The sequence below is a fragment of the Cydia amplana genome, chromosome 16 (assembly GCF_948474715.1).
Source record: "Cydia amplana chromosome 16, ilCydAmpl1.1, whole genome shotgun sequence".
Classification (NCBI taxonomy): Eukaryota; Metazoa; Arthropoda; class Insecta; order Lepidoptera; family Tortricidae; genus Cydia; species Cydia amplana.
Genome location: NC_086084.1, coordinates 3,398,633 through 3,413,075, shown reverse-complemented (window position 1 = coordinate 3,413,075; position 14,443 = coordinate 3,398,633). Strand labels below are relative to the sequence as shown.

Genomic DNA, 14,443 nt, shown 5'->3' with positions numbered 1-14,443 from the left:
ATCGAAGCCTAAACAATGTATGTATAGCCACGTGACTTCTCGTAGCATCTGTCATCCCGATGCATATTTTCTATTCGTTAGGCGTTTATCGATGTACAATTGTCATTTTGGCTAGGACTCCTGGCTCCATACAATCCGTCTCTTTTGGCCAATGCACCTGTTAATGCACCATTTATGTATGTGTATCGGGATAACGTTCCCATGAAGTATTTTTTAGTGATCTAAAATCTAAAAATTAAATAGTGTCATGGTAAAACGTAGAAAAGGGTTTTTGCTCTGCTGAAATGGAGATGTTTCGCGCTCGCTCGGTCAATCATTTTAAAGAGAAACTTGTAAAACCACAACAAGTATTTTATCTGATTTACCTACCTATATTCTCGAGGAACGGTACCAACAATGTCAAAACAAAAGTGAAATAACATATACTTAGCGCAAACAACAATAAGACACTACCTACTATTTAAATGATATGTTGTTACAATCTTATAAACATGATTAAATCTTATTAATTCAGATTGTCATTTTGTCTCTATAGTACCTATTACAATACAATTGGTATAAAAATAAAACACTCCTCCACAGTTTAACCAGAGCGTGAACTCTCTACAAAGAGTAAATGTAAACAGTGGCAGCTTACATTACATACCACGCCTTTGGGCCCTATTCGGATTTTGTAATAGACATCTATTAGATATCTTTTAGACATCGCCAAGATACGATAACGATATGTTTAAGATCTAACCTGTCAAATTTGACATTTCCGCGATTCTGGAGATACTCTTGAACGATTTCCACAAGATTTACTTAGAGATCTAATTCACATCTAATAGATATCTAACACGATCTAACGTAAAAGTGACATTGGTTGCCCGAATGGCGCTGCAAAAGAGAACTAGTTGAAATCTAAACTGTAACGTATCTAGAATGGATCTAGTACGTGTCGTCTCTTGTGAATATCTTGAAGTTCGAATACGGCAGTTTGCCCCAGTAGCGGGCCATAAGAGCTAAGTATAGTTTGTCAAAGGACTGCCTCATTTCAAACATAGACAAAGAGAATCATACTATTTTTGTCTTACACTAGTATAGTACTTTAGGCACCCTAAAGAAAAGGATGAGTATAGTTTTCCTGGTTCTTACTGACTGACAAATTGGTTTGACCAACAACCTAAACATACTTATTATATTTTAACTTGAGAGGTTCGCTTTAAGTAAAACCATGTAAACGGATTATATGGCGTAAAATAAATTTATAATACATCCCTAGGAGGGAATATACATATTTCCCACTATGATTTGGAACTTTATTTCAAAGTGATAGAGCAGAATTTTGCGAAATTCCTGACACCTTTATACCCGACAAATAATCCATATAAAGGTTTAAAATACTATAGGGATGTATTTTTTGTTTAGATACAAACTGCCGTATTCGAACTTCAAGATATTCACAAGAGACGACACGTACTAGATCCATTCTAGATACGTTATAGTTTAGATTTCAACTAGTTCTCTTTTGCAGCGCCATTCGGACAACCAATGTCACTTTTACGTTAGATCGTGTTAGATATCTATTAGATGTGAATTAGATCTCTAAGTAAATCTTGTGGAAATCGTTCAAGAGTATCTCCAGAATCGCGGAAATGTCAAATTTGACAGGTTAGATCTTAAACATATCGTTATCGTATCTTGGCGATGTCTAAAAAAGATATCTATTAGATGTCTATTTCAAAATCCGAATCGGGCCCAGTTTTATTTTATGAGTAACTACCGCGGTAATCAAAAACAATATTAGGTTCGATTCAAATCAAACCGATATTAAAATGTAAATAAAGGTATTTGTCAACCAACCTTTACATAAATACACTACTGTTTTTTTTAATTATTTTAAGTGCACTGCATCAGTATGATAATATATTCTTGTTAAAGATAAAGCCATTCAGGATGGTTAGGCACTTTTCTTTCCAGTTAACAGTATATGCTGAAGATTCTTGTCGTGAGGATAATTATGATGCAGCGTCGGCCGCGCTAGCCAATTACAGAGGATTTCCAACCGAAGACCTTTTATCGGCACTAATTCTCACTTTTACTCGCTCGGACCACGCGGCTGGCACGCCATTCTAGACCAGCAAATCTCACTGATTACTATAATTATTGCAATTAATAAAGTCTGGCAACCCAACTTTGTCACTAGAAAAAGGGGGAAATTTATCAATATTTTTTTATCGAGCAAATAAGTCTGCAAGCGATATTACAATTTAAATTAATAGAAAAATTAAAGAAAATCAACGCTTTGGGCAAGAATTCATCATTCATCATTCGCTTGCCCTTATCCCATTTATTTAGCGGCGCAGCATGTCTTTGCTTCCATAGGTACCTCTCTCTCGCCCGTCATCTCATCATTCACTCGCGTTCGTTTCACATCATCTCTCACACTGACCGTCCACCTTTTCCTTGGTTGCCCTCTCCCGTTACTTCCCTCCATATTCATTCGTAATACGTGCCTTTCTCGTCACACCAGAATCAGAGGGCCTACCGCGAACTACGTTCGACGTGTTACCTCCCTGTCACACTTACGTACAAATTTACAAGTGCGACAGAGAGGCAACACGTCGAACGTGGTTCGCGGTAGGCGCTCAGAATCAGAAAAACACATGACTTTCATCCCTCCGCATCACATGCCCGTACCACGCTATATAGGCGATTTAAAAAGGTGGACATTTGAATAGGTACTTTGTCGGGAACGTGACCCGTATGGCAGCTACCTTAATAACCTACAGAAATAGACTTTTTATGGAATGCCCCAGTCGGCATTAGCACTCTAAACCGCCTCTATAAAAACATTTGAACACTCGTATTCCAATTTGCGTAAGCAATAAATAAGAAAACTTTTAACTTTTACATCTGTATTCTTTTACTCGATGCCAGATATGGTTTAAGAAAATAGGGCCCACCGTAGACGGAACTGATGGGCGTTAAAATAGCAATCGTTCGTTTCCACCACATTTATTTCTCGGTGCGGTTGTTTTCTAGGTGACTCGAGCACCCTCATTATGAGGCACTACCGAAAGTGAAAATTTAAACTATACCTTACTATGGCTCTTGCGTAGGATGATGGTCCCTATGACAGTTCATTTTTATAATCGTATTTCTCACGTAAAATTTTTACACGCTGTACGCGCACGCTCGTATAAAACGGTAGTCTGAAACCGCCCTAAGAGCTTGTATCAAAAATTATACTTTGGAATGAAAAGTTAATATTTATTTTCATCACATATTTGTTTCGGACTATAATGATGTTTCTTGTTACATAATAAATACTAAAACTATAATATATGTAAGCATAAATCCGAAATCAACACTTTAAAAATTTACATTAAAAATACATTAAAATTAACTATAAACTAAATTAAAACTAAACTCAGCAAGGCCACAACTCAGTCAAACAACTCGTCCCACGCCCTTCCAGACGCAAAGGTGCCCATCACGCTCGCCGCATTGCCACGCTGAACCGCAATGGACAGCCTCTGCATCAGGAAAGACCCGGAACGAGGGTCATGACCTCTCTCCCTTAAACGCTGCCCCAATTCACCCAAGAAAATGTTGGCCTCAGCACACCAACACCCGGACGTCTCCACTGCCAACGGGACAAAAATATACTTGGTCAGCAGCGCCAAGTACTTATCGCGCTTCCGAAGTGCCGCAAATTCAGCCGCCGCTCCTGCCGTCCGGGCCGTTCGGCCAATGTGCGAGTGCTTTGGAATTATTTTGACCAATACCTATTTTATAATATTTCAGAAATTAAAGTGAAATATAAAAGGCAAACGTCGCACGCCTAATTTACATAAACACCTACCAGTTACTTAATAAGACAAACAAATTCTAAAATATGTACGTATAAGTGTCATAATAAAAGTAAAATGTGTAAGTAGGTGCTATTTATAAATGTATGATATCAAAGTATGGACCATTAATTTTCTATCTTCATCGCCATACACCTATATAATGTCATCAATAAATTAATTATCTCGTCTACATAATGATTCTAACTGGAGTTTGCATGAGATTCCCGACGTACCTCTCCCATGTCCGTTCCAAAATCACTTTTAATTTCACCGGCAGAAGGTTGGGTTTCAGGTGAAGTATCGGGTGTGCTGGAGCGTGGTGGAGGCATAAAAATGCGGCTCGCAGTTTTCTCGGCGAATAGCTGGAGTGAAACGTGCCACGGTCGCTGCGCCCGCGCAGCGTGCTGGGATTCTGTTGGCGACGCGTGTTTGGGATGAGAAACATGCCAAAATTGTAGGAAATCTATAAGTCGTCGAAGTAGGGAACCATCCTAGCGTTGTCTCGGTATTTTGTCACGGTTCACTTGGGAAACTCCGCAACACAAGCACAACACTGGCACAGGCACTCGTTTTACGAAAGCGACTGCCATTTGACTATCCAAACTAGAGGGAAAGGAAGAGCTAGGCTTATCGGGATTAGTCCGGTTTCCTCACGAAGTTCTCTTTAACCGAAAATCGATTGGTAAATATCAAATAATTCGTACAAAGTTCCAAGAAACTCATAGATAGAAATTGAGTTTATAAAGTGACCAAAAGACCTCCCCTGCTCAAGGCTAGAATCTAACCATCTTTAACGTAGGTACGCAGCTGATGTTAAGGTAGGTAAGGAATATATAATATATATATTTGTTCGTCTTGAGTGATTGGGTGTACTCGTATTTAACTAATTCTACGTTCATGAATTCTGATCACAGTCGAATTCGTGTAATTACTCAATCTGCAACTACCAAAGTAACACGCACTTGAGTGCGCTAAATTGACGCACCATTTGCAATTACTTTTGCTAGTCTGTGTCTTGAATTTTCTCTTGACTAATGCATTGCGTGTTTGTTAGAAATTTCGCAGAAGTGTTAAACAATATGTCATTACCCTGCATTATCAATTGGAGAACAAAACATACATATACAATTATCGATGTTAATAATATGGATACCTGGTGTCTGAAATAAATATTTTCATTCATTCATAATACTGTCAGTTACCACCTTTTGAACAACTGATAGTTACGCGTAGGTGTAGGTGCGTATTTTATAAAAAAAAATCGTTATAAGTTTAGTATAATGTCCAGAGTTTTAAAGGAGCAGTATTTAATACAGGTGTCTAAGGTAATAAACTCAATTGTGACTTTATCTATGAAAAGGGACCTTATTGTCGATGGCGCATACGCCATTATTAACGACGCTCAGATAACTAAAATGGCGCGCGACGCTGTGCGGCGTAAGCGCGATCGACAATAAGGTCCCTTTTCATAGATAATGCCCCAATTATCGATGCTTCCCATACCTATACTAGTGACCGCTGACCGCTCCAAGTGTGAAAACATTGCCTCAGGTTTGAAAGCCGCTTACAGCTAGGCAGCAGGCTACTCAATCCAAACTACATTGAAATCAAGAGCAACATTATTATTACCCGGATTACCCCACTGATGTTAAATCTCCCCATTGTTCCGTTTAGTTGTGTACATTTCCTTATTCCACAATAAAAGTACCGTGACATCCGTTACCAAATTATTGTCACTAAATAAGTAGGTAGTACAATGGTCTGTTTGCTTGCAACCTAACATTTACACCGTCTTGTCTGGGAAAAAAGGTCACAAGGAGACATGATACTTCCTGAACCGAACATATTGTATTATATGCATTTCGTTTTGATTATTTCAATTCGTCGGTATCTCATAGGCATATTCGATAATAAAATATGTCTGCGCGCGAGTAAAACAGATGATCGTAACTACTTAACTAGTTGCTTTCTTGGACTTGACATGCTCACAATGGCGTCGCGCGCGCTTGCGCACTGTAAGAGGTGACATCAGCTGCTTCCGCGGTTCCGGACCCAGCTTATCCGATGTTGTTCACTATGTTTTTTGTAAAAATATAGTACTAGTCTTGTTAAATTTAAGCTTGGAAGTCTAAACGGAAAGAAGAGACACACAGAGAGTGTCTCCTTTTAAAATGCTGAATTTAGAAATAAACTAACCGCCAAGAGCATGTTGGGCCATACTCAGTGTGAAATTCCGTAATTACCCGTTCGTCAAGGTTTTTAATAGAGGCTATTGGTTGATATTATGTCGGCTTAACCAATTAATTTGTTTCTTATGGTTTTCATTGAAAGTTTTTCTTAAGCCTCTTCTTGATTTTTTTTCATATTTTTTGGACCCGTGGTTCAAAAGTAAGGGCACATTATTTTTTTCTTTCGGAGCGACTATTTCCGTAAATATTCACTGAAACAAAACACCCCTTTTCGTTTTGAATATTTATCCACACCATATCACCCCACACCATAGACTTGAAGCAAAAAACATATTCTTACCCCAATTTACGTATCTATAGGCGAGGAATCCTAAAAAGCTAGCATTCAGCTAAACGGCTGACGGAACGAACAGACAGATAGGCGAAACTATAATTGACTGCAGAACTTTAAGAAACTACTTACATATTTGATATTTTTACAGAACCTGCAAAAACATTTTATTGTTTTGTGTTGTATTTGGAGCGAAGAAGAAATGCCTCGTGCCCTGGATTCGCCGCGGTTTTCCCGCTCTTACTTAATTGCGTACTACCCGCAAACATTTCTAGTATGTATAATTATAATTAAGTTAATCGTCACGGTGCAGGAAGCTGCCACACTGAATACTGAGAACTTAATGGTAATGGGGTGAAAGATAATAAAGATACAGGACAGTCAGCTTCAACCACGGTCAATTACGCGTGACACCGGACAAGACTATCCGTAGGTAGAGTCGATATCACAAATATCTGTACAAGCCAACGTTCGAAAATATGTTTTTCTACTCCCGTACTTTTATTTGTCATTTAAAGGGTCGTGCATACACCTTTAAAACCCTACCTTATAGTTGTCAAGACAAGTCTTTAGTCTATTCCCCAAAAAAGAATTTGTGCATACACGCAGTATCTTTTTGGCGATTTTACCATACTTCGTGTAAAATGACCACTTAAAAAATATTGAATGAAATACAGTGTTGCCAACCTTATTATAAATGTCATCTCTGACAAATAAGTGAACCATAGTTATGTTTTTTATTTTATTTCATTCATTCATTCATTCTTTTCCCGCCAGTACCTACCCTCCATTTTTGCTACTTCTTGAATTAAAAATATTTGTTAAATTTTCAATTTTATTTAAAATTAAGTGCTTGGTCGTAGAAAAAGTATTGTATGCAACGTTGTTTAACTGAGTCAAAAAATACTCGTGCCGTGTTTATTAACAATTTTCGGCTTCGCCTCAAATTGTTACTCACACCACTCGCCTTTTTTGACCTCTCTTAAACAACGTTTGCATAAAATACTATTATATACATGCCATGCAATATTTTCTACTTCTCTGGCCATAATAATTCGTAAAACTAGTTAGGTACCAGCAATTTATTACTATCTCTGTAACCTTTGATTGACAATAGGTATTTTAAACTCATCATTACACATTTGTTCTAGAGCTAATACTAACGTGACTTTTTCATGAACTGTTAAAATATTACATTCTAAGAAGAGCTGTTCATAGGTAGTACTTTTACATTTTATTTTAGTTTTTTTGTCAACCATTAATTTTATGAATTTAATCTGCAGTGCCTTTATCATATCTAGATACGTTTCATGCATGGTGTGAAATAATTTATTTTAAATGCAGTATAATACCCTATTTCATTAGCAAAGATACGCCATTCTTCCATGTACATGCGTGATTGGCCCAAATTCTCCCTACTCGAGAAACAATAGTGCCCCCGTTAACGTAAAGTAACCTTACGTAAAGGGCTATAACGAGTGTAATTGTTACGTTCGCAATCAACCTCATTCGCAGCACGAGAACATGCTAATCGGAAAAAGTTGGGAGAAGACTTGGGTACGAATCAATGAGTTTCTACAGACTTTTAATTACTTAGGTACGTACAGTCGCCATCAGATATATCGGAGCGGCCAAGGTGTTCACAATATCTGAACACGCACTCTAACGCCTTGACAATAAAGGCGTGTTCAGATATTTGTGAGCACCTTAGCCGCTCCGATATATCTGATGGCGACTGTACTATCTAACACAACAAGTGAACAGATGTAGTGCATAAAATAATTGTATTCCATCGTTAGTATTTGTCATGCTAGTTCAGTCTTACGTTTTGTACCGAGATTGACTGAAATAGCAAGATACGTTCGTAAGTTTCCGTGAAAATACAATGGAAAATAATTATGCACTACATCTGTAAAAAAGTTTCTCGACTGAAATATTAGGGCTAAGCACTAAAAGAAATGTTGGCGTAGCAGTAAACATTTTTTTTTACTCCTTCCAAAAAAAATGAGACTTGCGAATGTCTGTCTATTACCAATTCACGATTCAATTTCGCTGAATCGATTTACATGAAATTTAGTAAGGAGATAGTTTGAGGCTCGGGGAAGGACACAAGATAGTTTTTATCACTTTGCAATATTTAGTTGTTTTTTCAAAGGAAGGACAGTTTTATAAACATTTCTTTAATCACATCATAAGAATGAATGAATGATTCGAAGGCGTGGGAACGAGTCGCTCGGTCACTCGGTTCCGGTCCACAAACCGACTGCCACTCAATTTGCCGCCATTTACTTTCGTACGAAAGTTTGATCGGTGTAATGAGACGGAAAGTGATTTTTGCAACCGTGACAACGACAGGAAGTTCAATAATTATATTATTTACTGACAAGAATTTATTTGCGGAGTAATTTCACTGGTACTAGGTACCTATAGTATTTTTCAAACTGGAAGGGTACGCTGATAGATATCAATTCAATGCAATTTTTTCACAGCTTCATGGGACTGTAGACTTGAGTATATGGTTTTACAATTAAAACCAGTTGCAATCAACTCGATACTTCCACGCGTTCCCGAGATAATGGGTCTTGATAGACAGACGGACGGACGGACGGACAACAAAGTGATCCTATAAGGGTTCCGATTGTTTCTTTTCCCTAAAAAAAGACGAGGACTTTCTTAGTCGCAACGCAAACTTACTGGCGCGGCGCTTCAAAGGCGCTTAACTTCTATACAGGGTGGCCCATTTAAGTCGGTCAGTATGGGAAAGTCTGAAACTATAAGACATACGTATGTATGAATGCAATTTTTCTTGTTGTTAAAATCGATGACATGGTTCCTAAGAACAGATCTTCGTATGTCTTATAGTTTCAGACTTTCCCATACTGACCAATCTAAATGGGCCACCCTGTATAACTGGTAATCCCTGTATTTAATAAACAGGTATAAAAGCGAACTTGATTACCGACTTTTTACTTGCACTATCGCTTTCCCACAAAGCCTCCTTACGGATATGTAATTTGACGCAATTGCGACTTTTTGTCGACCCGTCGGGCGCATTAGACTTTATTAACTATGATTTGACAAAAATACGTAGAAAGTAGCCTTGATTGCTTAAAGTGGACAATGATATGGCAAGTTGTGTTTGTTGCGGAGGCCTAAGGGATAATCTTTAATGATAGTTTTCACATTCGTAGTAAACTACTCAATGATTATGCCTAGTATAGTAATTGAATATTAAATTGAATTGAACCCATTATTATAGGAAATTCGCCACTGTAAGATTATAATCAGGACTATCAGGAGGTAAATGTATAGAATGAGAGTCTCCTGACATAGTCCGGGTTAGGTTAATGCGGCCAAGAGCGTAATTTTGTTTTTTTATTTGATCCGTAGGAATTAGAGCCCGTCTGCTTTTGACTGCTGAAACTAATAGCAATCGTGGAATATTGTTTAAAAAAAGTGTTCGTACACGGAATTTCCCACAGACGGATTTGGGAGCGTTGACCTGGATAATCAGTGATAATTAAACAGAATTTGTTTTGTTTCAGGGGGGCTATGGCTGGCCGCGGTGCTGGCGCTAGCGGCTCCAAGCTCGGCCGGCCACCACCGCCGATCCATGCCAACACAATCGGTATGTATAGAGATTGCTTTTAGCGATAAGACCGCCTGTTGTTTGATAAGCTATGGCTGGCCGCGGTGCTAGCGCTAGCGGCTGCTCGGCCGGCCACCAAAATTACTCAATTGAGCTGAAAATTGTTAAACTGATTTTCAAACTTGTTGCTATAAAAATTATACGAGATTGCCGCAATCATTAGTAATGATCTGATCGCAACTGACGGACAGATACAAAATACATTAAAAAACATAAATTTCCCAGCGCGCCTGCAGTACCTACGGCAGGTACGCCGTTGCCGCTCCGTGCCAAATCGTATTGCGTTATTGCAAATTATTGAGATTGCACGAGACTTCAGAATCGCTACCACCCGTAAAAGGTTCTAACTACATTAAAGTTTTCTACGGAGTTACGACCATTTTCCTTCGGGTGTTTACCATGCGTGCGCGATCACGCTTTCGTTCTGCGCGCCCACAAATAGCAATGAAGATAAATCACAGGGTAAAAGATTCGTGTGGAATTGTTTACTTAGTAACCAACCAGTTTTATGCACAGTCAACCAGATGGCCCCACGGATTTCAATCCATTTGTTTTGATGACCAAGAGTTTAATTACTTACAGAAACCGCTTTCTTTTCTTTTTCATTTTTTATCCACTAACTAAACCATGTTCTACTGTCAATGTTTCACCTTTTATGTTTTATTTCCAGGCTCTCCCGTTGTCCAAAGGCGGCTGGCGGCCAGTGCTCGGGTCCAGCGGCCTGGTGTACGGCGCGTACGGCACGGCCCCCCTCCACGCGCCCCCCACCTACAAGCTCCCCGCGCCCGGCCCGGCGCACGACCAGTACGCCTCCTCCGCGCGCCCGCTCGTCACCCGCGACGCCACCAAACTCACCTCCATAGCCCAGTCCTACCGCCCCACGACCCACCGAACTGTCCCCACCCAACCCCCCCTCAACCAACCCGTCAACTCCTACCACAACCCTTACAACAACGGCCTGACCCACTACAAATACGTCCAGAACTTCCCGGTCGAAAGCGTGCTGATCCGAAACCCACATAACCCCTACGCCGCGAGACCGGTCTTCACAAAATACCCACAAAAGTTCAAGCAGCCGATCCAGCAGCATGTTCAACCGGTCCAATACCAATATCAAACTGGGAAGCCTTTCGATATCTACCCAAAGCCTGCTGACTTCTCGAAGCCAGAGAAGAAACCGCAATCGAGCGAGACTGAGATCTATAAGCCTGAAGTGTACAAACTGCCAGATAATGATGCCGCCCAGCAAGCTCTACACCAGCAGGTGAAGACGGCCCAGCAGCAGACGTTCCCGGCGCAGAACTTCGCGCAGAACTTCCCCGGTCAGAAGATACCCGTCAACCCGTATTCGCATTACACGTTCCAGGACAACTCTTTCCCACCGCGAATTTTTGGTAAGACTCAAACAAGATACGAGCTGGTATACAATACGACTTATACCGCTTATACGACAACACGCTGTCTCTCAGCTCTTGTAAATTATATTACCTGTCCTAAGTGATCTAAATATGTTTGAAAAAGAGTAATGTTTAAGATGTTCTTCAATTTTCAGGTACGTTCAGCCCGTTCAACGTGCAATCCGTCAAAGGACAGACCCCAGGGTTCCCGACTAGGACAACTTTCATACCTCAACAGCCGACGAGACAGACTATCTTCAACTCATTCAGCTACTCTCCTAACTACAAACAACCTCCGAGTTACTTCCCAACAACTACGCCAAAGCTGCAATCCACCGTCAACCAAATACACTTCGGGACAGCCGTCACCGACTACAACAAGAATGTCCCCACACAGCCACCCAAGGTGTCTACCGCTCCAAAGATCGACCCTAACGCAGGCAATAAGGGCGGCTTCAAAGCTAGCCCACAAGATCCCTTTTCAAAACAATACAGCTCTGACTACAACAAAGTAACAACCTACAACCCAGTACAAACGACCACTTTGGCAAACTACTACAACGATTTCCAATACCCGGTGCAACAGAACTTCCAAGCGCAAAATTATTACGATCAGCAAACGATTAACTCGAATTACGAGAAGAAGAAACACAAGATCCACGATAACTTCGCCGCGGGCGGCAACCATGAAGTATCCCAGCAGTACATAAACCCGCCTAGTCATTTAGAGGGAACGCCTAATGCCGTTCCTTTCCGAGCAACTTATGAAGTGACGGAAACTTACTCCGACGAACTTAACACACATTCGTCTAAGGCGCCGTGGACCGCGAGCCCTGACTACGACAATCAGAAAGTCACCGATGAAGCGGTTACAAAGCAACAGTATTATGACTCCTCCTTTAAGCCTGAAACGACGCAGATCCCCGAAGAGTTCGCTATTGTAACAGAAGCCGAAAAAGGCTACGAAAACTCTTTGAATTACGACGGAAACGTCGAAGCTCAAAGCAGAAGGCCGCTAGGCGACGACTTTGAACCTATAGGAAAGCACAAGCTGAAAGACTATTACTACAAAGTCACTCCTTCGTACGACGACCACAGCCCGCCGAGACGAACGAAGAAGCCGACTGAGGCGTACAAGCAAACGAGTACCCAAGCAGTCACGACCACCACCACCACTACCACTACAGGCAACGACGAAAACAACGATCTTCTAGTTGAGCCTTTGCCTACGCTTCCTCCAAACAAGCACTTTAAGCGCCCAAGCACTATTCCGCCAACTGAGAAGGAAAAGCAAAGGAAAAGGATCAAGAACCGAAGGCGTCGTCCCCCGCTAGCCAACATCCATCACAGGGAAGAATCTAGCACTGCTAAATACGTTCAATCCTCAACGGAACTCACACCCACGACTGACGCCGGCGACGAATACCAGGCCTTCACTCGTAGACCATCGAAATATAAAAGTCAGTATAACCTCACCACTCCCGGTGTGAACGACGATTTAATAACAAGCGCCCTCCCCACCATAGCACCCACGTATCCAACGATAGCAAAGAAGAAACTCGGCCACCGTAGACCACTAACCACCACAGAAAGATACGAGACTACAACACAATCTTACCGGGACTACGATTCTAACAATGAGTCCCCAATAATGAAGATAGCGACACGACCACAACTCAAAGTAACCCAACGCCCGTTTGAAACAAAGAGCGAGACGCCAGACTACACACACAAGCAGGATGAAAAGGACACACCCACCAGCGATATAGCAGTCAGTTTAAGCGACACACTAAAAACCACCAGACCTGATAAGGATTTCTCGTTCCATAGAGACCTTAAGCCATTAGACGCTGAATTTGAATCAATTAGAGGTCATAAGGAGACCACTACTCAATCTCTCAGCAGTGAAGTAACAGATGAAGCGACCACCACTACTCCCAGAGTTGAAACCACACCCGATCCACCCGCTAAAGTACTAAGACCTAGACTGAAGAATAAATATGAAAGTAACCGACCTCGGTTCAGCGTAAAAGACTACAGAAATCGCCTCAGCTCTACTACAAGCACCACAGAAAAATCTGCAGATACCCAACATGCGCCGAAAGTAAGATTTCCCCAAAGAAGACCGCACAACGATAACAACAGATACAATAGTGAAAATGATACCGCTACTGAGAGAAAGAAATTTGTGCCTAAAGATCCCAGACATAAGGTGAGCGACGCGACTGAGGCCCCTGAGCAAACAGAGCAGACGCATGCCAGACAGTCCAGCAGAGTGAGACAGACGACAGTAGAACCTACAGAGGGAACGACGCAGAAGATCTCATCTCGCATCCGCAACGGTTCCCGAAGACCGAGGCCGACTACTGAGGAAGCCACAGATCCCACCACTCCGACCACGGTCACTCACAAACGACTGATCCGGAAAAAGATAAAAGATTCCGAAATCGGCGAATCAGTACAAGACATCAGCGTGACAGAAACTACCACAGACCACAAAGAAGACATCACTTCCGAGAGAACGCGGTCTGAAAGCGCCATTATGAAAATCGCTGACAAGAAACACCACGATCCAATTGAGCATTTATTTGAGCACTCAAAGCGGGTGTCTGATTTAACTCTAGCGGCCAGCAAAGACTACAACACTCCAGGCATGTTCAAAACAGTATCTCAGAGCAGTAGAAGAGTACCTAGCTACTTTACCATAGCGACGGATGACCCTATCCTACCCATCGAAGCTTTCTTCCCACAATTGAACCAAAAGAAGGAATCGTAACGTTCCTATTATATTTAGGTAATTTCACAAACCAAATCCTTTCCACTGCCAAAGCGAGATTAACTCTTACAAGCCAGTCTAATTGTAAAAGGCTTCTAAAGTACTGTTTCACAAATTAATGCCATAAGTCCTTGATTATGTATTTCACGGTGATGATGTTTTCAATCTAGAAAGCCGTCATGAAATATGCTTACTGTTCCTGGTTTGTGGTTTTACAAAGGCCTTATGGCAAAATTGTAGAAACTTACTCGTGAAACTATTT

At 41.0% G+C, this 14,443-nt stretch overlaps 2 protein-coding genes across 2 annotated transcripts in view; both read left to right on the top strand.

The window, feature by feature from the left end:
- Window positions 1-14,287, top strand: part of LOC134655268 (adhesive plaque matrix protein-like) — a 37,342-nt gene extending 23,055 nt beyond the window's left edge. Inside the window, exons 2-4 of the mRNA XM_063510717.1 lie at window positions 9,905-9,987; window positions 10,679-11,402; window positions 11,561-14,287. Coding sequence (XP_063366787.1) covers window positions 9,905-9,987; window positions 10,679-11,402; window positions 11,561-14,181 — 3,428 coding nt within the window. The 3' untranslated portion in view covers window positions 14,182-14,287. The remainder of the gene's footprint in view (window positions 1-9,904; window positions 9,988-10,678; window positions 11,403-11,560) is intronic.
- LOC134655403 (putative phosphatidate phosphatase) overlaps window positions 1-14,443 on the top strand; it is a 214,056-nt gene that overhangs the window by 151,340 nt on the left and 48,273 nt on the right. The window lies entirely within an intron of this gene.